Source organism: Mastomys coucha, unplaced genomic scaffold (genome assembly GCF_008632895.1).
Source record: "Mastomys coucha isolate ucsf_1 unplaced genomic scaffold, UCSF_Mcou_1 pScaffold12, whole genome shotgun sequence".
NCBI lineage: Eukaryota > Metazoa > Chordata > Mammalia > Rodentia > Muridae > Mastomys > Mastomys coucha.
In genome coordinates this window covers 3,486,584-3,511,673 of record NW_022196894.1, presented here as the reverse complement: position 1 = coordinate 3,511,673, position 25,090 = coordinate 3,486,584, and the positions used below count along the sequence as shown (strand labels likewise).

At 43.4% G+C, this 25,090-nt stretch overlaps 1 protein-coding gene across 32 annotated transcripts in view; it reads right to left on the bottom strand.

The window, feature by feature from the left end:
- Window positions 1–25,090, bottom strand: part of Rbfox1 (RNA binding fox-1 homolog 1) — a 1,556,838-nt gene that overhangs the window by 349,585 nt on the left and 1,182,163 nt on the right. For 4 of the 32 annotated variants that reach the window (XM_031361797.1, XM_031361794.1, XM_031361780.1 and 1 more), the window contains exon 1: window positions 24,558–24,981. The exons of 14 other annotated variants lie outside the window; for them this stretch is intronic. In XM_031361797.1, coding sequence (XP_031217657.1) covers window positions 24,558–24,962 — 405 coding nt within the window. In that variant the 5' untranslated portion in view covers window positions 24,963–24,981. Of the gene's footprint in view, window positions 1–24,557; window positions 25,002–25,090 lie in introns of those variants that run through there. 14 more of the 32 variants (XM_031361708.1, XM_031361700.1, XM_031361764.1 and 11 more) reach the window with 8 other exon arrangements.

Below are 25,090 nucleotides of genomic sequence, written 5' to 3'. Positions count from 1 at the left end.
CGGGCAGGCGGGCAGGTGGGCAGGAGGGAAGGCAAAGTGTCAGCTGGAGGTCAGGCCATTCATGACCTAAGGACTGTGGTGACCAGTAGATATCCCCCAAGAGACTAAATCTAGCCCAGAGAAAGGGTGATGGTGACATCTCAACACTGTGAAAGCTAATATTTGAAATTGGAGTGTGTCAGTAAGTGTAGGTGTATGATGCTTCTCTGGTGTCTAGGGGACATAGACATAATGGGGTCCACTTCATTGTCTGAGCCATGACTCAGTCCTTGGAAGGAGCAGTGTCTTTCCTAAGGGAACCTGTGTCTACATGAGCCTTCCCAGAACCTCTTGCCAGATTCCCCCAAAGAAGCTGAGACTCAGGCACCATGCACAAATTAACTACCCAAAATAAACCCTACAAAAATCAGTTCTCCTTTGTTGCTTAACAAGTTCGCTTGTACTGTGTGTTAACTGCTTTTCTTATCTTTTAGAGATTGAGCATATGTATGTCACCACGTAGACTCCCACATATGACTGAACTGAATTACACCATTCCTTTCCAAGCAAAGTTGGGCAGCAGGAGACCTCTTAGAGAAGTCAGAGTTGGTGGTGATATTGTTTTTGAACCTGGCCACAGTCAACTTTCAATGTCCACCAGATTAAACACTTTTTCCTCCTTTTTCTCTTCTCTTTCTTTAGCTCTTCTTTCCCTTCTTTTTCTTTCCCTTCTTTTGCATGCAATCTGCACCAGCTAATTACCTTTATGAACACTCCATGTTTCAAGTTTCCTTTCAAACTTGCTGAGAAAAATTCCCTCCTTTTTCATCTCTTCATCCTTCCCTTCTTTCATGGTTAACTTTGCTGGACTAAGTAGAAGGTGACGTTTTCTGCAAAGCATTCTCTATCACCACGTGCAGAAATCATTGCCCTTCATCCTCTGGAAATATTTTAATGTTGTACTTAGTTCCAAATGTTTTCACATTGGATCATGACTCCATGGGTGATTATCCAGGGGTGGTATGTTCTTGAAACAAAATGATGATTAGATAGGTTTTAGGCTATGCTCAATGGCTAGAGATCCTGGCTACTATATACAAAGCCATGAGATTTACCCCTAGCACCACCAAAACCAGGTATGGTGGTGTATACATTCTAATGTTCAAGAAGTAGAAACAAGAGGTTCTTTACTTCTAGTTAAAGACAAGTTTAAGGACATCCTTGGTCAGGATGGGATATAGGAAATTCATCTCAAAAAAAAAAAAAAAAAAAAAAAAAAAAAAAAAAAAAAAAAAAAAAAAGAAAGAAAGAAAGAAAAAGGAAAAAGAAAGAAGGCAAATTAGTGATCAGATAAATACAATATCTTATAATATTTTGCAGGAAATTTTCCTGGATACATGTAAGCAAAAGGAGAGGCTATCTCTCAGGAAACTAAGATCTATCTGTAGCTCCAAAACCATTTCAATGGACTCAAGGACATCATGGCTCATCAGATAAGGGTTGTGGGGATGGTATCAGAGGTTGGCTCTGTTATCATCTCTTCCAGGACGATGTCAGGAACCTACAACTCCACAGCAGTAACACAGAGTGCCTGTGGCTTTCCACACAGAGTACCTGTGGCTTTCCACACAGAGTGCCTGTAGCTTTCCACACAGAGTGCCTGTGGCTTTCCACACAGAGTGCCTGTGGCTTTCCACAGGTGTGCTGGGGCAATGGAATGACGGGTGGGATGTGGGTGTCCCTGGCACTTGAAGTGTGCTCAGAAGTACTAACTTGATTTTTATCTCCTTCTTTGGAGTGTCTTTAACATGTCTCTGCAGGGTATCTTATCATCTGTGGTTCTCACGGTAGATGTGTGTCCTGAATGTCCCTTCAATACTGACATCAAGACCTCCATCGGCATATCCATTCAGCAGCTTACACTTCACAATACTCTTTCACAGATGTGCCAGCCCCTCATGAGTGCAAGCTTCTGAGTGCAAGCAATCCTGTCCATGCTCAGGACAGCTAGGAATTTGGCTCAACACAAAACCATACAGATTCTTAAAATACTAAGTTTTTTTTTTTTTTGGTTTTTTTTTTTTTTTTTTTTTTTTTTTTTTTTTTGGTTTTTCGAGACAGGGTTTCTCTGTGTAGCTCTGGCTGTCCAGGAACTCACTCTGTAGACCAGGCTGGCCTCTGCCTCCTAAGTGCTGGGATTAAAGGCGTGCACCACCACTGCCTGGCCAAATGCTAAGCTTTTTGTTGAAACAGGGTCTCACGGAATACAGGCTTGCCTCAAAATTAACATGCATCTGAGGGTGCTTTGAACTCCTGAACTCTCTGCCTCTACCTTCCAAGTGCTAGGATTATAGGCATATATTATCACCCACAGTGTAGGTGGTTCAAGGGATTGAACCTGGGGCTTTCTGTAATGCTAAGTAATCACATTATCAATTGATTCATGTTCCTGGCCAAATGGTTTCTTTTTTCAACTTGATGGCACAGTTTTCTAGCACAAATCTTGAAGATGGCAATATTCTGTCACAATGTGGAAAGTTTGGCAGTTTTTATCAGATCTTCTAGCTAGTATCCCTGTTTCCTACCTTTATAATCTATTCAGCTGAGATTCCAAAACATCTTAGTTGATTTTTCCTAAGGCAGGAAACATATGACTGGAATTTCCATTCAGGGAAGCTACATTTGGCCTTCCCTGCTTTCTCTTCCATGGTTTGGTTTTCCCTGTGGCTATATGCCCTGTGGATTATTAAGGGGCAGCTATTTCTACCTGCCAGCTCATCAAGAAGGACCACATTCAGAGAGCAGCTGGAACCAACAGAGATAAATGTGACTCAACACCAGACATTGGTTTATTTCCCCCAGTGAAGGTAGACAGGCTGCTTGGAAGAGCTGAATATGGAGTAGACCTCAACATCAAATTCCTTGACTTATTATGTAATGTTTACATTCTTGAGTGCCAGTGATCTAAAGACTGATGAGTTAATTCTCAGAAAGGAAGAGACGGGCTCCAGGATATGATATAGCACAACACCTGAATCATGGCAACTTCAAATGGAGTACTAAGGAAGGAAGCTTTTCATAGAAAAGCCTCCACAGGCCATGGGCAGCACATACTAGGCCAGCAAACAGCAGTTCCTCTGGTTGCAACTCTCCCCATCACAATAGCATCAGCAGTAGAGGACCATGGCAGAAGAGTTTCATCCAAGGAACGAGGCCATATTCTAGACCCCTGTTATGATACTTTTTAATTTAAATGCAGGAGAGAATTCATCCAAGGAAAGGTCTCACAACGATGCCAAGCTCATTATGAGTGTTAGCTATTTTATTATTTTATGTCCATATTTGTGTTTCTGTGCCTACAGGAGGTTATCTTCACCATATGCGTGCAGGTACTCACAAAAGTCAGAGGGAATGGACATCTTAGAAAGTGGAGATAAAGGTTGTGCATCGACTGATGTGGGTGCTGGGAACTGAACCCAGGTCCTCTGTAAGAGCAATAAGCACTTTTAACCCTTTAGGCACCTCTCCACCCACAACATGGTAACTATTCTTGGTGCCTTCGTATCTATTCCTTCACTACCTGGCATTCCTCATTATTCTAGATCACCTCATAGGACACACTATACTCTACATCATTCAAAGTCTCTGTCCCTTAGAGCATCCATCACATGAGAATATGGTTAGTAATTCCAATTTACAGAGTGGTAGAGGATTTAGTGTGTGTGTGCTTGCACGTGGGCACACACGTGTACATGTGCGTGTGTGTATCCTCCATGGCAGATGTGTGGGCATCTGAAGAAAACCTAGAGTGCTCAGCTTTTGGTACTTCTGCCTTTTGTTTAAGGCAGTGTATCTTACTCAGTAGCCTAGAACTTCATCATGTTGGCCAGGCTAGTGAGCTCTACAAACCCCCCTCTCTCTCCCTTCTCATTATAATGCAGTTTCTTATGTGGGTTCTATGAGCTCAAATTCAGGTTCCCATGCCTATGAAAGCAAGCACTTTATTGACTGAGACAACTCCCTGGTCTTAGACCATGGTTTAAACACGAACCATATTCTAAAGTGTTTAGATGGAGAGAGAGCTGCCTCATAGCAGTAGCCCCTGCCTGGTGGTTGTTGTCATAAGGAGAGAAGAATGAGCAGCAACTGTTTTGGCACACTAAGTGAGTGATCCCAAAATTCTCCTGCTAACTGGTTAATTTGTCACTGCTAACTGGTAAATAAAGTGCGCTTACAAGTTCAATCTCATGCCTTCCCAACAACACATGCTACTTTCTTCCATCTTCCAAATGAAAAATTAAAATTCACATGTTAACAAAAGATATGTGTATAGCTTCTATACGTGGTGAAGAGCTTTAAAAACAAATTATAATAAAGTAAATTCACCTGATAGTTTCATGAAATAAATAATACCTTTAAAACAGGAGCAAACCAAAGGATGTGGGACAACATGTCAGTCTCCCTAGTAGTATTGCCCCATCTTCCAAAATTGTTAGGAAGATGCACAAAGAGCATTCTAGTAGGCCAGTCCATGAGAACTCTGCTAACGATGGTTAGAAGTTTGAGCCCCCACCCGTGTGCAGATAACACAAGCTTCCCTTGGTTCATTAAGAGCTTCTTGACCTGCTTCTCCTCTGAAAGCCAGACTGACTGGCTGAATGAGCAAATCTAAGAATATCAACCCCTCCTAGCATCTCTGCTGAGATCAACAATGCTTCAGGAACTGACCTCTGACCTGTCTGGGGATGAATGGCAACTGGGCTGGAGAATTAGTTGACCTTGCTTGAAGCAAACAAATATTCCCTGAGGACTCTCCCATATGGACTGAATAATCAGCTGCTCCTAGCACATTCCTCGGTGTCCTGTCCATATCCCCTTCCTTCTGTACTGCAGGTGCCTGTAGGGGCTGGGCACAGAAAATGATTCAAATAGTTATATTCTCCAGCTCTAGGAGTGAAGCTGCTCCGTCCCATTCTCATACAGCTGACAAATGGACTGAACCACCTGGGCTCCACTTTCTGCTCTGAAACTTGGAGGTGGTCTGAAATCTTCAAAATAACACTCTGCATGGCAGAGACTCGTTGAATGTTCTCTGTGAAAATGATCAGTGATCAAGTGAGTAAGTTTGGGAATTTACCATTAACTCTCTCCCTCTCTTCCTCTCTCTCTCTCCCTCTCTCTCCCCCCCCTCTCTCCCTCTCTCTCTCTCCCTCTCTCCTTCTCTCTCTCTCTCCTTCTCTCCCTCTCTCCTTCTCCCTCTCTCTCTCTCTCACCTTCCCTCCCTCCCTTGCTCTCTCCCTCCCTTCCCTTTCTTCCCTCCCTCCCCTTTCTGTTCCCTTCCTTCTTCCTTTCTCTCTCTCTCAGATTCTAAATGACTGTTACCATTCAAACACATTTGAGAAGTCTTATAAGACAGGAAAACTACTTGACCTTATTTAATACAGACTTTCCAAACAGGTCAAAGCCCACCATGCCATTCTTCCCTTGGTTCATCAATCTACCTGTCTACCTTTCCATTTCTCTTTCTACCCATCCATTCCCCAATCCTTCTACATAGCCATTCACCTCCCTCCCTCTCTCTTTCTCTCTCTCCCCATCATTGCATACCTACCTACTCATTCACCAATCATCTCATCTCCCACCCACTCATCTCCTTTCTCAGGTACCCATTTACCCATCCATTCACACACACACACACACACACACACACACACACACACACACACCTATCCATGCACACACCCATCCATCCATCTGCTCACCTATCAACTCTTCTATCCAGCTCTCTTCACTCCCTACCACTTGTCAGTAAAGACTTAATGACATTCCCGGTGCTAACTTTCTTCTTTCATTTCCTTGTCTCATCCTTCAACTCTTCAGGCTCCTGAGCCACACAGTCACTATTGTGCACTCAATGCTCTTTGACAGACTCCATCCTCAGTCCTCCCCATCATTCTCCCAGTTCATCTTCCCTATCCCACTGAAGTAGAGTCTGTTATATTAAATGCATTCCTGACCGGGAAACCATGACAAGATCAGGGATAAGACAGGACATAGGACCAGCCTGTGTCAGAGCCAGGCCCTGAACCAAAAAAGATAGACAGCATCTTACTATCAACAACCATGAAAGTCATTCCTGGCACATGGTACCCATTAACCTGTTGTAAGAGCCATGGGCCTAGGTCAAAGCAAACATGACTGGCCTCTGCATTCTCAGCCCCTCAGCTTCTCATTCAACCTCAGCTACTCTCAGGATAATTACATGTTAACAGAACGCCATGGCCAAGGTGAACGGAGGACGCCCACCTTTGCAGACACGTTGACCTTTACCATTTTGCTGACTCTCCTGAAGCTGAAAATCAGCTGCTAACAGGAGGCAGTCCAGTGCACCTGAGAGAGAAGCCAGTGCTCGAGAACAGCAAGAAAGCATCATCCTGGAAGAAGAGAGCCATCATAGGAATGACACCCTAGAAAGGCATCCTCACATGCTTGTCCAGCCTACAGCCTGTGGGCTCATGTGGCTAAGGATAGTTATGAATGCAGCCCATCACACATTGTGAACCTACTTAAAATGTGAGATTTAGTTTTCTGCAATTAATATTTGGTTTTGCAATTTAATCGCATGGTTCTCAAGCATGGACATTGTAAATGACAACACATGTCACAAGAAGTGAATGCATGAGTATACTTGTAACTTGAGGCATGCAGTTTGGCACAAATCAATTCTATTTTTCTCAGTATGGCTCAGAGGAGCCAAAAGCTTGGCTAGCACTGCTTTAGATCTCCCTAGGGGATGCTGTGATTCCATGATAGTCCTTGATTTTTTTTCCCCATAGTAACTTCTTCCCTGGGGCTGAAGCAATGATTTTCAGTTCTTATTTGTCATGCATGGGCCACTTGAATATTTCCACCTTCATCCCAGACAATTGCACATCACTCAGGAAATTTCCATGTCCCTCACATATGGGTGTGATGTGTGTCCCTGCTAAGATTCACCTGTGGACTCTAGGGCAGTCTTCTGATTTGATGTGAGATTTTAGATTACAGCTTTTAGAAAGACTGGGTGTGTACAGAGTGAGACACTCTAATTGAGACTCACACGAACAAGCCAGATGGCCATCCTTATGTGAGTGAGACTAGGCTCCTGTGCTTGCCAGTCCTTTGCCTCTGAGGACCCAGACCTACTCGGGAGCCCATCCACAGTTTGGCAGGGGGTAGGAATTCAAGGTGGTAAGAAAGCTGTGATAGCTTTAACTATCAACTTGATACACTCTAAAATTGCCTTGAAGGGGAGTCTCAAGGATAGACTGTCTAGATCAGGTTGGCTTATGAGTATATCTGATAAATTGTCTTGATTATGTTAACAAATATGGAAATTCTTAAAGGGGCAGCTCCATTCCCTAGGTTTGGTTCCTGGACTCTATAAAGAGAAGAACAAATGTGCTGAGCACAAGTGTGCATGCATCCACTTTCTCTCTGCTCTCAGTTGTGTATGTGACTGAGTGTGTCAAGGATCTGCTGGCTTCACTACCTCAAAGAAATGGACCGTAACCTGAAAGTGTGGGCCAAATAATCTCTTCTTCTCTTAAGTGACTTTTGTCACCAGATGTTTTCACAGCAACAGCAAGCAAAACTGAAAACAAAAGCATCATGGGGAGAGACCAGGGTATGTCTTCCTTCTGATGGGATGTTCCCTCAAGCTTCAGCCTCGAAAACAGTACTATCAAACCAGAGAGAGGAGGTAGGCATCACAGGACACTCACCCAGTCACATGAGTGATGAGTAAGAAGTGGGGTACATGCTTGTGTTCACCACTCATGCAATATGGACTCAAGACAAGACATAGAAGCCAGGTACCCAGAGCTACTTTCTGCTGGGCTTGCTGGGTTGGGCTCCACTGAAGACTGGCTGGAGAGCTGACTGAGGCTGGACATTGTCTCCTCAATGTCATGGCCAGGCAGCTGGTGGGAAGCAAGAGTCTCTGACAGGTGGGATTCCAACTTCCCAGATTAGCAGTGTCCTTCTGGAACATACTGGGGACATCAGAGTCAGAGACACCCTGAGTGGCCTCATTTCCTCTATGGCTCTTACATTACAATCTATTTTTAGATTGTTGCTAACAAGTCATGGACACTATTTATTATTTGCCAGGCACCTTCTAACCTCCTTGTTTATTAACTCATTTAATCTTAATAACAACTCTATAAGCTAAATCCTGTTACTAAACCTATACATCTGAGAGAGACACTGAGCAAAGAGAGGTTATATAACTCACTCAAAGTTTCCAAAAATCTCAAGAAGGTGTGTGTGTGTGTGTGTGTGTGTGTGTGTGTGTGTGTGTTTCCTTAAAATCTTTAATTTACTCATTTAAAAAAGCTAATTTTCTATATCGGTATTGACTATGAACTTAAAGAGTGGAGCCAAGGTCTAAACCTAATACTTCCTACCTCTGTTGCCCTAGACAAGTGACTTAACCTCTCTGAAACTCAGTTAATTCTCTTATACATGGAGGGTGATCCTATTCTTAGGTGGGGTGTTCACTAAAGAATATAACAATGTATTTAACAGCTCCTGGGTATCAGTCCATTTTGAAGTATCTAAGCTCTTTACATAAATCCCAGATCTTAGCATGACCCTGTGTGTTTACAACCCAAGTAGAATATCAGGCACTTAAGTGACTACTCATGCTATGATCTTTCCTGAATCAATAAATCCTCATTTCCCCTTGAATTAGGCTCCTGCCCTCACAACTAACATATTTCAGAATAATCTAAAAGTAGCTGGGAAATATTGCAAGCCCATAAATTTGAAAAAGGGAAGTTGGGTGGGGCAGTGGTAGAGTACACCTTTAGGTCCAGCACTTGGGAGGAAGAGACAGGTAGAGCATTGAGTTTGAAGGCAGCCTGGTACACAGACTGAGTTCAGGACAGCCAAGGCTACACAGAGAAAACCAAAAACCAAGCCAAACAAAACCACACCAAAATAGCAAATTGGGTCCTTTTGAAAAACTCTCTATCATTCTATCTATCTATCTATCTATCTATCTATCTATCTATCTATCTATCTATCTATCTATTTATCTATCTATCTCATCTTCTTATTCTACCTAGTCTATCTTTTTCTATATCTCTATCTATATCTGCTTATCATTTATGTGTATACAGTTGTATGTGTACACATATGTGAGCAGTGTCTAAAGGTCAGAGGTCAATTCTGAGTGTCATTCCTTAGGCACTCTCTGCCTTGTTTGGAGACAGATTCTCTCAGGAGCACCATAACCTGATAAGGCTAGGCTGGCTCACCAGTAATGATCTGCATGTCTCCAGCCTTCCTGGATATAGTACTCCAACCACGTCCCACCATGCCTGGCTTTTTAAAGTGTGTTGTAGGGATCGCAGTCTGATCCTCAAACCTATATTCCAAGCACTTTACCTACTGTGCCATCTCTCTAGCCCTTGCTCATTTTTTTTTTTTTTTTTGAGACAGGGTTTCTCTGTGTAGTCCTGGCTGTCCTGGAACACATTCTGTAGACCAGGCTGGCCTCCAACTCAGAAATCCACCTGCCTCTGCCTCCCAAGTGCTGGGATTAAAGGCATGCACCACCACTGCCAAGCATCCTTGCTCATTTTTAAATGCAAACATTGATTTACACACACACACGCACACACACACACACACACAGCTGGTTTTGAACTTACAATTGTTATGCTTCCCCCTAGAGCACTGGGAGCCCAGACCTATGTCACCCATAGCCCAGATGCAGAAACTCACATAGGACTCAATGTGCATAGGATACAATTCTCATCACCGGAACACTTTGACTCAATCTTTCTAATGATTCCATGGCCTCACCAGGACTCAGAGGTCTGCCTTCTATACAGGATAGCACTGGAACCACTCAAAGCTACATGAGTGACACATCTCATCTTCAACACCACACCCATCTGACTCCTAGTTTTCTTTCCCTTTTTCTGGGTACCACTAGGGAGCTTCTTCCTCATTCATGTACCCACATAATATACCAGCTTTATCCTCAAACCTCTAAATTCCTAGAAAGGCTCTGTGGGCAGTAAATGAGAATTCCAAAATATCCTCTGGAGAAGGGCCACTGTTTTGGGGCTATGTCATATCGATGACACAATTTCCCCTGTACTTGTGTCCAGGAATATAAACATTGACAGAAAACAGATGCCCCTCTGTCCATATATCTTCAATTAATGCCTAATATGGAGGGTTGCCTGTCTCTTCTACAGATGCTGGGAAGTGCACACCAGGCATAGATACCAATAGTTCTGCATATCCAGCCATCACAGGTCTGAGCTCAACAATTAGCATTTCAGAGTATGCCTCCTTGTCTGTTTTCATCTCCCTTAACTAACTGCTTGGAGGCGAAGGTGAGGATTCACAGAGTGTAGGATATACATTTGTTTCAGGATTACCATACAGATCTTACCTCCCTGGAGACTTCATGGAAGGCCTCAAAGATGAATGTGCCTTTTAGGACCAAAATAGAACAAAGGGCTGAAAAGGAACTAAAGGATTTAAAATTTAAAATTAGAATAGAGAAAGAAAGAAAGAAAGAAAGAAAGAAAGGATAGGAAAGAAAGAAAGAAAGCAAGAAAGAAAAAGAAGGAAGGAAAGAAAAAGGAAACAAAGAAATGCAGAAAGAGGAAGGAAGGAAGGGAGGGAGGTAGGGAGAGAGAGAGGACGGAAGGAAGGAAGGAAAAAAAAACAAAACCTTGGCCCTGGAATAGTCTGTCTTAACCACTTAAAAATCAGCAGTGATGTCCATTTTGAGTCCAGTGGGTCCCCATATGTCTGTCCCCTCCCACTGGGACCCAACATTTGCTATAGCTTTTTATCATGCTGGCTAGCGGTATGTTCATCTGCCTGCCTCGTGGAGCAGCCTTGGTGTTATTTTTATGATGACTCGGAGCCTTTTTTCATATTGCACTCCACCAGAACTCTGGAGCACCACACACCTGTTCTGCACAGAACACAGGAGGAGACAGAGATGGGTCTCATGGAGGGAGGGGGTAGGTGGCCATTCCTGCCTGCTCTGAAAAGCCAAATGAAAAGAGAAGAAGCTGACAGAAGCTATGTGGTACCTTTTCTGACTTTGAAGCTATATTGTGTGCCAACACTTTGTTTAACCAACACTCTTTGTGTTCACAGGTTTGTTGAGAGCAGCAAACACTCAGATTTGTTTTATAAATATGAGCTCAGTTCAGTCTCACAATGACTGAGCTTGAGCACCATAGTTTCTGTAATTGGTTTAGTCTCACAATGACTGAGCTTGAGTACCCTAGCTCCTATGATTGGATCAGTCTCACAATGACTGAGCTTGAGTGTCATAGATCCTGTAATTGGTTCAGTCACATAGTGACTGAGCTTGAGTACCATAGATCCTGTAATTGGTTCAGTCACATAGTGACTGAACTTGTGTACCACAGCTTCATTTTTGCAGGTGAGAAAAACAAGAGCATTCACTGAAGGGAAAATGGTACCCAGGGGCTCACAGATGAAACTCTTCTACCATTTTGTAAGTGTTACTACCATTGCCTATTGATCACTGTTGCCTACAGCAACACTTGCCCTTCTGCCATAGCCACCATCACTACCATCTTGGCCTCACCATGAGCACCTCAAGCATAATTTCTGTCTCCATCGTCACCTACTAATACATCATCCCACTACTGCCATGAACACCAATGTCACCTACTGCCAACATGTCCATTACCACCTCTGTCTCCAGTATCACCTGGTATGACATCACACCATCTCAATCTTACCACAAGCCACTCAACCACAGTCACCATCATCAATCTACTGTCCCATCCATGATCACCAAGAGGGTGCTGGCCTGCATGTTTTTCAACAGCTCTGTTTCTCTGATTATGACCACCACAGTCTTCAACGCCATCTTGCCGTCACCACCATGCTCATTTACATTGTCACCTGCTAGTCCATGATGCTACCATCACCAGGAACTTCACCTATACTGCATAGCCAACAGCTTTGTGTCTCCACCACTGCCACAAAGACCCTCAAGTCTATGGAATCACAGACTCTAAAATTTCTTACTACAAGTTCTTTCTTTACTACCACCAATAAGAGCAGAGTGTAGACATTTATAGACTTTTGCCTGTAGTTGGCTACCATGCTGGATCCTGTGCAACCCACTTCATGTTATGTTCCTGACAATGCTATGCTCCTTATCCTATCACCCTTTCTATTGCTCAAATGTGGAAACCAAGTTCTATAAGAGTTCATAACTGTGCCCAAATAGATATTTCTATAAGATTTGCAGCATATTTAGGATCCAAAGCCAGCCCTCTCTCACCTGTGTGTGTGTGTGGTGGTGGTGGGGTTGTAGAAGTTGGCCCTCTCCTTCTACCATAGAGGTCCTGGGCATTGAACTCAGGTGACTGGTCTTGGCAGCGAGCATCTCTAAGCACCTAGCCATTTAGCTGCCTCTGAAATGATTTCGTTGTTGTGGTCCTCATATGCTCTTCAATTCCTGTCTGGATAGATTTTATTACTAGATCATATTGTGCTTAAGTATATGCCACTAATGGTTAAAAATCAGCATTTTTTTTCTTCTGTAGCACCCTAGGAACTCTTAGGAGCCTGTTTTCCATAGCTGCATACCTTCGTCAGTGTACACTATTATAATTGCTGGCTTGAATTAAAAGACAGCATTTGAGAAAGTTACATGTACACACATACACACACACACAAGCATACACACACACACACACACACACACACACACACAAGCACACACATGCTATAAAAGAGTGAAGAATCTGCTTCTCTCACCCGCACATCATCATCTTGGTAGACATGATGATGAAGGAGGAAATGGTGGTAGGATTTTTATGTGTTTTTTTTTTTAAATTGATATTTTCCACGATGCCATCAAAAGCTGTCGGAACAGAGGGATGTTTATTTGGGTGAATCACCAGCTTTGCACAAATCCCAAGTGCTAATTGCATAATGGGTCTTTATAGAATGCCATAATATGGGTTCGGCTGGTTTCTCTGTTTTGGGTTTGAAAAATAGATTGTTTAATAAGCCATCAAGGCTATATGTTAGCCAAGTAAACAAAGGAGCAGATGTTGACTGCCGTCTTGTGCCTCGTAGACATAATTAAAGACAACGAGCACTGGCGGGGTTCAGAGAATAGAGGACAAATACAGACAGAGACGCACAATAGGATCATCGGAGTCCCTTTCTGGGCACCTGCTTTCTCCGTCTGAAATGTTGTATCATATTTCCGGTCCTGAGGAAACATGGCAAAATCTTTTCTTTACTTATGTAAATCTACATTCATCCTGCCCTTGGCTTTTCAGGAAGACGGTGTAGTGAAAGTCAGCCCTTCTCAACGAATCTGTCTCAATTTCATGACTGCTGACTGGCACATGATGTCATTTAAAAGAAAACAGCAATTTTTTTCATAGGCATAAGTGTTGATGAGGAACCAGTTAGCACCCACATTTTGATATTTATCAAAGAGACTCCAGTCCTTCCTTTGAGCAGGAGGCAGAGTGGAGCTTCGGCTTTAGTTTGCCCATTGATTCTTACGTGAGGAGCCTTCTCATCTGACATGCTTGTTTCCTAAGAGCTTTAAATAGCAGTTTTCTTTTCCTCTAGTGATATCACTTGGAAATTCGGTATTTCATCTACCCACAGCTATCTTCTTGGGCAGAACATTTAAAGTATCTCTTGAATTTCCTAAATATTCTTGTTTCTTCCTTTAAGCTCTTACTCAGTCCCACCCCAGTTTTGTGTTCTTAGTTTTACAGTGGGGAGAAAAAATAGAATTAAAAAATGCAGTCCAGAATGAAAACAAACCAAGAGACAAACGAGGCCATAATGCTGCTCTCTGAGCATGCCATGAAAGAATTCACAACTCCAAAGAAACCACACTACCATAACTTCTTTTTGTCATTAAAAGCAAAACAATCTCCAGGCTTAAAAATCAGAGTGCTCTATGGATCACTTCATAGAAGTTTCCTAGATCCAGCATTCCAGGCCCACATAAAAAAACTCCCACTTGTTCAAAACAAGGCAGAACTCCATTCTGGTGAGTAAATGAAATTGTAGTAATTCTTAAAAACATCCCCAAAGCCATTGTTTTAAAAGCACAGGAAATTGTGTGTTGGCTTGCAGTGAATAAGTGGCATAGCCTTCAGTCAGCTCCCTTCCTGCCTGCCTCCTCTGCAGGTTCCGATGATGCAGACAGAAGGGAATTCTAATGGGGTTTATGTCTCTTCATGCTAATAAAGAAACATCAGCCCATTTTCAGGAAACACTGGAAAGCCTGAGCATCAAATGAGAGGTGAACAGGGCCAGGAAACTGCCAGGAAACCAACCCTTTATCCTGAAGCACCAGTTGCATCGCCTCCTTCATTCATTCTTTATGGAAAGGCAAAGCTGTCGTCCCTGAGTGGATCTGATTTGCACAGGCTTGCGCACGCACACCAGGCACTCAGACTGCGCACACATGCACACACCAAGTCTCAGAGCTCCGAGGCAGTAAAGTACCAGGCTCTTTTGATTTATGAAGCAGCCTTCACAGCAGCAAGCTAACAGCATGGCCAGCCAGGACCCCATTCCCTGAAATGCCTTTATGAACAGGACAAGGCCCTACTCGTGAACAAAAGCAGCAGTGTGGCTTATAAATCATTAATACAGACAGAGCCAGGCAGGAACTGTATTCCCTGCTAGCTGAAGAGCTTTGGTTCAAGGCGGGGTTTGGGGGTTTGGAGTTGGCTTTGCAGAAACATACTTTATCACTGCCTGTGGGTGTGGCCTAGAAGCTTCACACTTTCTCTTTGAAACCAAGGCTTACTAAGTATCCTAAATACAAACCTATAAACCTATGCGTTAAGATGAAATCACAGGGCTCAGGCCTGTAATCCTAGCATTCAGGAGGCTGAGGCAGGACTGCCATGAGTTTAAGGTCATGAGTCACATAGTGAGCTTGAAACCAGTCTGGGCTAAGAAGGCAGAGCTTGGCATAGTTAGCTAATGTGAAACCAGAGTCTGCTTCGAGGAGCAAAGATGCTTAGAACAACCCCATTTGTTATAAGTCTTTTCTTTTAAAGCAAAGCCAAGGGGCACTGTGGTCAATAACACTGTTCGGACCAATAGCCTGGCACAGGCCTCTTAAATCAAGTACACCAGAAGCCTCCATGGCAGGGTGAAGCAGGACAGGCAGCTCACTGCCGAGTAGTGACCTTAAACATCAACTCTCCCACCTAAGCTTTACTGCTAAAGAACGAAAGAATGAAAGAAAGGAGAAAAGGCAGGCAGGCAGGCAGGCAGAAACAAAGAACAGAAGAAAAGAAGGAGGGAAAGAAGGTAGATAGGCAGATGAAATCTGAGCTGGACTTGCTGTTACACAACTATAATTCTAGCACTAGAAAAGCTGAGGCAGGAGGATTGCTATGAGTTAGATGTCAGGCTGTACTTCAAAGCAAGACCCTGCCTCGCAAAGAAAATGACAAACAAATCAAGGAAGAAGAAGTAAATATACCAACTCCCTGGGGGCCTGTGTGTAAGATTAAAAGAGATAATCCACATAAATATGCTGAGTCATGTGTTTGTCACCCAGGACTCCATAAACGTTATTGATTATGTCACTATTTTAATTATGCCCTTGTCATCATGGTGCTGAGGATGGCAAAATTCTTTGGTCCCCTCAGTGGACTCATAGTATCTCTTCCTGATTACAGAACAGGCTTCATTTCCTAAACTGATCCAAAAGAGAAAAGGGAGGGGGGCGGGGGTGAATATAACAATCATAAAAACAAAGTGTGTGGGAATCCTGAGTTTGACACAGAGACCCCTAGTGGAGAGAACTGAAATTGCACCAACAGGCAAAAGGAATCATTCCCTTCCGGCTTCAGCAGCTCCTCCTCCGACTTCTTGGAGAGGAAGGTGTTGAAGTTGGGGAATAAAGAGAGAAGAAAGCGAAAAAGGAAAAACGTATGCATAGCTTTCTGCAGATTATCTGGATGAGTGAGCCTGTCAGCCCATGTAAGCAGAAGCGATGGATGGTGAAGCCAGCACAGAGCTGATTGGAGGAGATGCCTTTGTGTTTCTAGAAACTCCAGGAGTGACCCAAATTGAGTCCCTTACACCTTGCTCTTATGTTCCCCGAATAAAAGGGACAAACAATCAGACAGCAGGGGCTCTTCTGCTGCTCACAGGACTCAGAATGAACCTGTCTGCTTTAGCTATCCCTAGCTAGGGCGCTTACTCTGATATCCAAGTCAGTGATCCAGGCACCCCATCGCCACCAAGGCTCCTCCAGACATTCCATGTCTGAGCAGCCACTCACTGTGTTTAGGCCTATTGGAATCCGCATCAGCATGTCCCGCGTCTCCAGCACCCACGGGGCACCACGACATTCTGAATAGAAATAAATGAAGCTCCTGCAGTGTGAGTCTGTCAGCTTTTGAGAGTAAATAACTTTGCTACTGACAGGAGCAGGATGATTTTTATTTTCCCTCTTCATGCCATAGAGCATTAATTGAGCTACGTAGCCACTGCCCAGCATCAGGAAAGACTGAAAAGAGGAAGGAAAGCAGAGAACTGAGCAGACAGGATGGATGAGAGACCCAGAGTGGCCCTCGATTGCTAGGACCTATAACCTAAACAGGCCATGGGTACATAGGTATTTCCATTCAGGAGAAATACAAATAGAAGTGGAAGCTTCCAGGAGTATGCCCTCTGTTACCGTAAGACAATTCTCTATATCTTAACAGCTGCATTAGGATCTGCTTTTTTTTTTTTTTTTTCATATCTTGAGTATCTACGGACTATTTGTTGCCTCTCGAGTCCTGAGTGGTATCCTACTTCACCTCACCAAGAACAATATAAAATGGCCATTCTTGTCTTGATTTTTTCTGAAGAAGCAATTAAGGTCCAAATCAAGTTAAGTGACTTGCTCAATTCAGTCAGATGAGCTCATGAATAACAGAGTTGGGATTAAGCCTCAGAGCCTGTTCGACACAAGGGCAAGAGACGCCTGCTTTTTGCAGACCATCTTTGGAGGGTTGGACACTCAGGCTTCTAAGGGAGAACCAGGGTTTGCCTGTCAATTGGCAATATTCTCTCCCTGCCTAAGATTCTGTAATTGCTGCTCATTGTTCCTGAAGTCCCAGGACAGGGGCATCATCTTTCAGCCCACATCCTCTCGGAAGAACTGAGCACTGCCTAACCCAGGCTCAGAAAGCAGTTCTCTTGGAAGGAATACCACAGATGCTTGCTGCTATTTCCAATAAGAAAAATCCCATTCTCCAGGTGAGTGCCAGGCAAACATCTGCCACCAAGGAAAAGAAGACTCATTAATCCAAAAGCCTCCTTGTATTCTACTCCTGAGTCCAGGGAAATCTGGGCCCTTAAATCCTAAAATTGCCTGCACTTTGTTCCATAGCCACAGAAGAGAAAGAAAAATAGTTACTAAGTCTCTGAGAACACACACTACCCTTCTGGATTCACCACATTCCCACTCTGCTTCTTATTCTGTGTGTACTGAAACAACGCAGAGAAGAAAGATCAAAACGAGGTGCAGCCTTCCAGCCACTAGGGCCTTGGTGAGCACTAAGGACCACAGCAGCAGCCTTCTGACTGTCTCAGAGCCCTCTGTACACTCCGATCAGTAAGTACAGGATGCCTTTCCTTTGCTGTCGGCTGCTGTCTGGGGAGAGGGATGGAGAGGTGACATAAAGAGAGATGTAATTTAATTATATAGCCTTTCTATCTGCATATTGGACCAAAGGAAGGAAGGAAGGAAGGAAGGAAGGAAGGAAGGAAGGAAGGAATTCTAACCCAGGCATACAGAAGATTCCTAAAACACGCTATGGACCAAGCTGATATGTGTCTAAATGCAGTATTATAATGATGGTTAAGGATGCTAAGACTCTCCCAGAGACAGACTCTAGGCTTTCCTTCCTGAGGGCATCTGTCACCCCGTGGGGGTTCAATAAGCACAGAATGAACAGAGGGTGGTAGTAGCCAAGGCCTGCCATTTCGGCAATGAGGGCGATTGAGGTAGGAGGAACCAAAGTTAAAGGCCAACTTGGGCAACTTACTAAAACCTTGTTTCAGAATAAAATGTAAAAGGAGGCCCGAAGATTGATGAAGGACAGTAGTAAAGCACTTGCCTAACATGTATTAGGCCTGAGGTTTAATCTCGGGTGACACAATAAATGAGCATACACACATGTGAACATACATACACCATGTGAACTCTATAAACCTGGAATCAGTGGGCAATTATGGGAGTGATTTTGATTTCAATGGATACTGGAAAATGTATCACCACTGTAATTGCGCAAGGTTACTTGCCCAATTAAATGTAGGTTTATTTCAAAATTAGTAAAGATATGTCATATACAGTAATTATTAGGTTGGTAAAAACGAGGAAGGAGCTGCTTATTTAAGCATACCTAAACACCTAAAGGTGGAGAAAGAATGGACCAGGTTTGTCTTGTCCACATCATATATGTCCCTTGACATGATTACATAGTTGTCAGCAGGAACCTTGGTACCTCTTGTTGAATATGATTCCTTAGCAGTTTGATCAAAACCTTCTCCCTTCTTACTGTCCCTGTCTTGGGTCCACTCTTCATAGGCACCAGGCCACAATTCTTGAAATGATTTTCTTTCTGTGGGTCACCTTTCCACCCTGCACCTCATTTCAAAATGATGTGAGACAAGACAGACCCATATTCTGCCCTTAGAGACTGACTACTCTGTGTAAGACCCATTTCCACAGCTTACTGTCTCTGTGTGTCTAAGTGTGAGATTGCCACAGTGTCTGTTGTAGCTGAGAATAGTTCCGTGTGTGTGTGTGTGTGTGTGTGTGTGTGTGTGTGTGTGTGTGCTTGATAATACATGTACGTATGTGCACATGAAGGTCAGAAGACAACCTGTTTCACTCCTCAGAGACTGCCTATATTTTTGGGGGGAGTTGGGGATCTTTCCTTGGCTTAGAACTGGCCTGCAAAGCTAACTTTACCTCTGCCTTCGCAGTGCAGTAGGTTTTAGACATGTGCCAACAAACCTGCTTGGTCCCTACCTCCAGCAGGTGCTGGGTACTGAACACAGGTCTTCACACTTGTATGGCCAACATGTGACTACTCACACTGTCATACCCCTATGCCACTCTTGATCTTTTTTAACTCCTAGGCTAAACTTTATAGCTTTTTCCAGGACAGTATTCTTTACAGGTCAGAAGAACAATCAGTTCTCCAGAGACCCTCCTGAGCCTTATTCTCTTCATCTCCTACTTTATGCTCCCCTAATCTGAAGCTATTTTCTGGGTTCATTCCTATGCATATTCATTCATCTACTGGGGCCTCAACCCCACAACAGCATGGACACTATGTAACATTCTGAAATAGCAACAACATTTGGAAACAATTTTCACATAAACAAATGACTATACTTGGGCTGAGCATTAGACTCAGGGTGAAGATGGTGGCTACTCTCTCTCCTTGTTCTAAGATTCTAATCCATATCCTCATCTATTGCTCTCTTTTCTGAACAGCTATACTCAGTGTACATCAGCCCTGAGGCATTGCGGGTGAAATTTAGGAAAAGACCCCAACTATCTCACTGCAAACCTAAGTTGATACTATGGACACTGTCAAACACTTATTAAATACAAGAAATGCAGATCCGCATTAGAGGAATCCAAAGGAGAGGCTGCCAGGTAGTGGACAGAAATCGTCTCTTGCTCTTTCTCAGCCAACAGCAAACCATCATGGCTGCCATATCCTAGGAAAAACAGAGACAGCTTCCCAAACCATGCCAGGAGTCTGCACATTCCCACCACCGTTGCTTTCTTAGCCTTATGAAGGTCTTGGGCACTGAATTTGGGATGCTTGGGTAAGCCATTTCCTAAAAGTTTGCAGCTGTAAGGACAGATCGTGTGACCACTGTCCATTTTCCCAACTTACTTGCACTAAGCGTGGTGAAAGAGCCAAGGCCCTTCTAAGCTATTGTGCTTAAGAGCTGACCCTATTTGACACAGACCCTTCCTCAATAGAGCCAGGAAAGGCAAGCAGCATCGGAGTGACAGCCACAGGCCAGAGCTTAGCCCTGTCCGACTCTGTCCAGCAGCACTGGAAACAGGCAACTTTATTGATGAATGGAACTTTCTATGTTTGTCTTAATTGAATTAAGCAGCACACTGGGACACCTCTCCATGTCCATTAAAGAAGTCTCTGCAGATGGGACAATTATGTCCATGTCTGCCAGCCCTGCCTTTTTCTCAGGATGATACCCCATGCCCATCACCAGCTCCCTTAGGCACAGATGTGCCAACCTGATTTTGTTTACTACACCACAATGTCTTTCTCTTCCAGAAGACCATGATGTGCCTGATAAACTACACTGCTTTTTACCAGCCAGTATGAATAAACAAGCATTATGTTTTCTCTTGGGGGCAGGGAGCTTGGTGAAATGAATCAGAAACCCCTAAAAAACAATTGTCTGTCTACCCTCAGCACATCAGCTACTGGACAATCACTCAAGGGCCAGCTGTAAGGAAAACAGATGGTGTGTGAGCCCTAATGATACAGGCTTTCTCCATTCTCAGCTCAGGCAGAGCTGCTGGCTTGCATGTTCTAACACACAACCTACCACGAAATGGCAGACAGACAGGGATGGCACAGAAAACTCCCGTCTGTGGACAGACGGATGCCTTATGGTTTCCACAAACGAAGGTTGCTTTAAGTGACTTTAATGAAGAGGCAATCTAGGTAACCCTGCAACCAAACAATTTCACGACACCTTTCTCTCTCTGTTCAGAATGGTGACACATGCCTTCTTTCTTTCGTTTGAAAAGACCAGAAAAAAAAAAAAAAAACCCAGCAGGGTTCGTTAATCAAAGAATTTATAGCAGACAATATCTGAAGACAGAGGCAGGCAGACGTCTTGTGGCAAGCAGCTAGCCAAGCCTGCAAATGTGCTCATTCTAGCCACTTAGATCCCTTTAAACAATTCAGACATGAAGATAATCTATCCTAATTCTTTTCTGCATTATTGACACTATTGACTACCCCCAATCCACAGCACTATCTAATAAATCAGTATGGGATTAAGCCAAGAAGAAAAATGTGATAAAGTGTCATTTGTCCCCTCTGTAAATCATCGGATGGAGAGACGCAAGGGGACTAGCTGCAATGAGAACTGAACTTTCCTACGCAGCCATAATGGTTATGCCTTACCTAATGTGTCCCAAATTTATAACCGCGGCTGGTGCATAGAGGCCAGCCCCCGCAACCCCACCTCCATCCAACCCCTGTGAGAGAGCCCTTCTACCCCAGTGAGTTTCCACACTGAGCAGCACTTTCTAATTAAAGACAGAAAGGGCTGATGTGCGGGTTTCAGTTCAATTGCTTTCGATCTGAAGGTGTCCACCATGAGCAATGGCTTCATTTACCAGGAATTACCCTTTGTACAAACCACTTCACTATTTAAAACAAAGCTCATGCATCACCATTAGGTTGGGAAAAATGACCCATCGTTGGGTATTGACAGTAGTATGGGCCACTTTAGAGGCCCCCTTCTACTCCCCCCTTTAATGTGGATTTTAAGTATTTGACTCATTGTTAAATTTGGGCTGATTAAAAGGTTGGAGTGAACAGCCTTTGACAGATGAGTAGCCTTCATGGAACAGAACCAGAGATACTGAGGGTGGGTTAGGAACAAGGAGCAGTAAGTTCATATGCTACTGGTTTTCTTTATGAAGTCAGAATGCTGTGAAATACAGCTCGGGAAGTCTGGGGCTTGAAGTGTGCATCAGAAAACAAACCATAATATCTGCCCTGCCTGTGATCTCAGCATTCTGTCCTAAGAAATGGGTGTCTGGTGTTTGTTCCCCTCCACTTAGTATGTATGTGTTGTGTATCTGTGGTGTGCACAAGTGCATATAGTATGTGTGCATGCACTGTTTTCTATTAAGCAAACAAAATATTTTCTCCTTTGATCTCACTGATAATACACTCCAAATGTGGAACTGAAATTCCAAATTTTCCTTCAAAGCCAGAATGTGTAAATGAGTACCCAGTCAGTAACTCTGGAACGATTCGGAACCGGGAGCATATATAAGCTGGAAGATTAGTTGTGGGAAGATGTCACCATCAAAGGAGCCAAAGAAAAGGGTCACCACCATGCATCGAGAACTGAAGCTGAAGCATGTGCTTTGCCTCAACAGTAAGAAAAAAGCCAGCCACTTCTTTAGCCCTTCACCCCTTCTATGTAGCAGTGGGCTACAGCTATAAACCCATGCAACATGCTGGCAGTGTTTAAGCATGCATGTGTGTATATATATGTGCATGGAAGTGATGACATCATTGGCTGCATTATCTATGCCAAAAGGGCTACCCAGCTTTATCCCACCTCACAGTTCCCAACTATTGTAATAGCTTGGATGTTAGGAAAGAGGGAGAAGGAGGGAGGAGGGAGGAGGGAGAAGGAGGAGGAAGAAGGGGGGAGGAGGGAGAGGAAGAAGAGGAGGCAGACAAGAGAAAAGAGGGGGAAAAAGAAGAAATCATAAACTTCAAGAAAATATCTATTTAAAGGAGAGTTACTAGAAAATGTAAATAAATGACGCAGAATAAATCAAATAATGCAAACACCAAAGTGCCACCTCACTAGTCTGAATAAATAATATATTTGTAGCAAAGGGTTTGCGCTGCTTCTCACTTGAACACCCAGCATCTGTACCCAAGGCTGAGGCGTCTTAACTGATTTTTGTTTTTATGAGTTGTCTTAAGGACAAATCTGAGAGAGTTTAGGAAGGAGGAGAAGTTGTTAATACCAAGGCCAAAGAAAGCATATAAGCAAGTCCTTTCCTTGAGAACTGAATAGGACTTAGTCTCTGCACGAAGCTTCACTCCCAGGTAAGGAGCTCCAATGAACACTAGTTGCCCCGAACACACAAGACCATGCACAGTGATAAAAACACGACGAGAAATGTTTGAAAATAAGAAAGGAGGATTTTAATGATTGTCTTATATAACTGGTGATTAGGATGGCGGAGATTTGTGACGTATGCTGTTTTTTACACACAAAATTAAATGCTTCCAATGAAGGTATTGCTAATCATAAGTGAAGCCCGATTTGTCTATTTGGTCCATATGCTTTGAAAATACCAACTAGCTCTCTGTTCATCAAACGTGGATGTATAATACTAGCTATAGATTAATCGCAGAAAAGGGTATAGTGATCCCATACTGACAGATGATGTGCCGTGTGCATTGGTATGTGCCCCATGTGGATTAAAGGGACCAAATTCCCTTTAAATCAGCCAGCTGTCTGGACTGCTAACTGAAAACAATAACACAAGACCCTGACATTGAATCAAGGCATCAAAAGGCCAGAAGAGATGACCTCAAGACACCAGTCTCTGATAGTGAGGCACTGGCTAAAAACCTTGATTATAAACAGGACAATCAAAAATAAATGTCTATCTTATACTTCCGTAAGAGACATACCTTTGTCACTTATACTTGTTCTGACCCCATGACCTGCTGTTTTGTTACAACCACTTTCACAGAAGGTATCAAGGAGAGAACACACCCGAGAGCCCATCCTCCATCTACCTTCCTGGGGAGTGGTGCTGTTGATTTAGCTACCTTTAAATATTTGTTATGGCTGCCAATGCTTTCTGAGTGAGTCTCCCTCTCCATAGCAGGTACATTCTATAGTGGGAACCCATCCTTTTCGCAGCAAGAATGGCTTCTTACTCAAAGTCACTGTCTCCCTCCCTACGTCCTCTTTAAATAAACAAACCAGTTTCATGACGAAGGCACAAATACAAATTAATTAAAACACATATGTACTGGAAACGCAGGAGGCATCAAGAGTACCCATAGCATTCTACATGTTAGGTCACAGCATTCCAACTGACTCACAAATAAAATGAAAGGCATAAATATAGGATGAAAAAGCTCTAAATTATCGTATTCTAATAATTTGATTCAGTCCAATTGAGGTTTAACAACTGAAGCAATGCTTACTGGGATGTTCTTGTGGTAGGTAACTGATGGAAACACACAGGCACTTGACACACATTCACAGCTGAGGCAAAGAAATGGCAGAGGCTGGTGAGTCATATATCATCAATACGTTCCTAAGAGAAGGTTCCTGGTATGATTTACTAAACAGGAAACAAAATAAAGCAAATACTTACAAGCATAAACAAAATTATTCACACCATGCTTTTTAAATGACTGTTCTAAAAAAACAAAAAACAAAAAAAAAACAAAAAACAAAAAAGAGAGAGAGACTAGCCTCAGTAAATGTGTGAAAGAAACATTTGAAACATTTTTTTTTTCTGAAGGCAACCAAGCTGATAACAAATTACCCAAATGTTCAGACTAGAACCCTGGCATTTTATGAAGACGTATTCCTGTAGCACAGATTGGAGTTGGACACTTCAGAGGAAAGAGGGCCCTCTCAATTCTGGCGAAGGAACTTTGGTTAACACATACACGTTAACCAAGCATACCCTTGAAGTAAATTCATAGAAAGGCAGGCAAAAGGATTACCCCAGTGAGAACTTCACAGGACAGGACAGAGCCCCTGGGAGTCAGGTCCTGGATTCTCAGCAGCAGACAAAACCCAGCTAATCTTGCCACCTCACAGCCACAGACCCCGCCCCGTGACACAGCTGGCCTGCCTCCCCGCAGGGCAGTGCTAGGTGGTTTCCAAAGCCCGGGGGTAGGGCGGTAGGCAGATGCCTTTCTAGTAAGAGGCAAGGAGACCCAGTGAAGCCCAGAGCAGATACATAGAGCAAGAACCGAATCTAAAAGAGTCACAGATGTGCACTGGTTGGGAATGTAGCCAACAGACATGCCTAGTGAGACCACTGCCAGGAAGGGGGCAGGCTTGGGGTGCAGAAACAACCAGAAAGGCAAACAAAACCATGGCCAGTCAAGACAGCCTCTGACCATGTTCACCCAATGGTGGGGAGTTTCAAATATATATATATATATTTTAATGAGGGGGCATCAAGCTCCAGAAATCTCAATGTTCCTGTGGACTGGATAGATAGATAGATAAGCACAATCTCTCTCTCTCT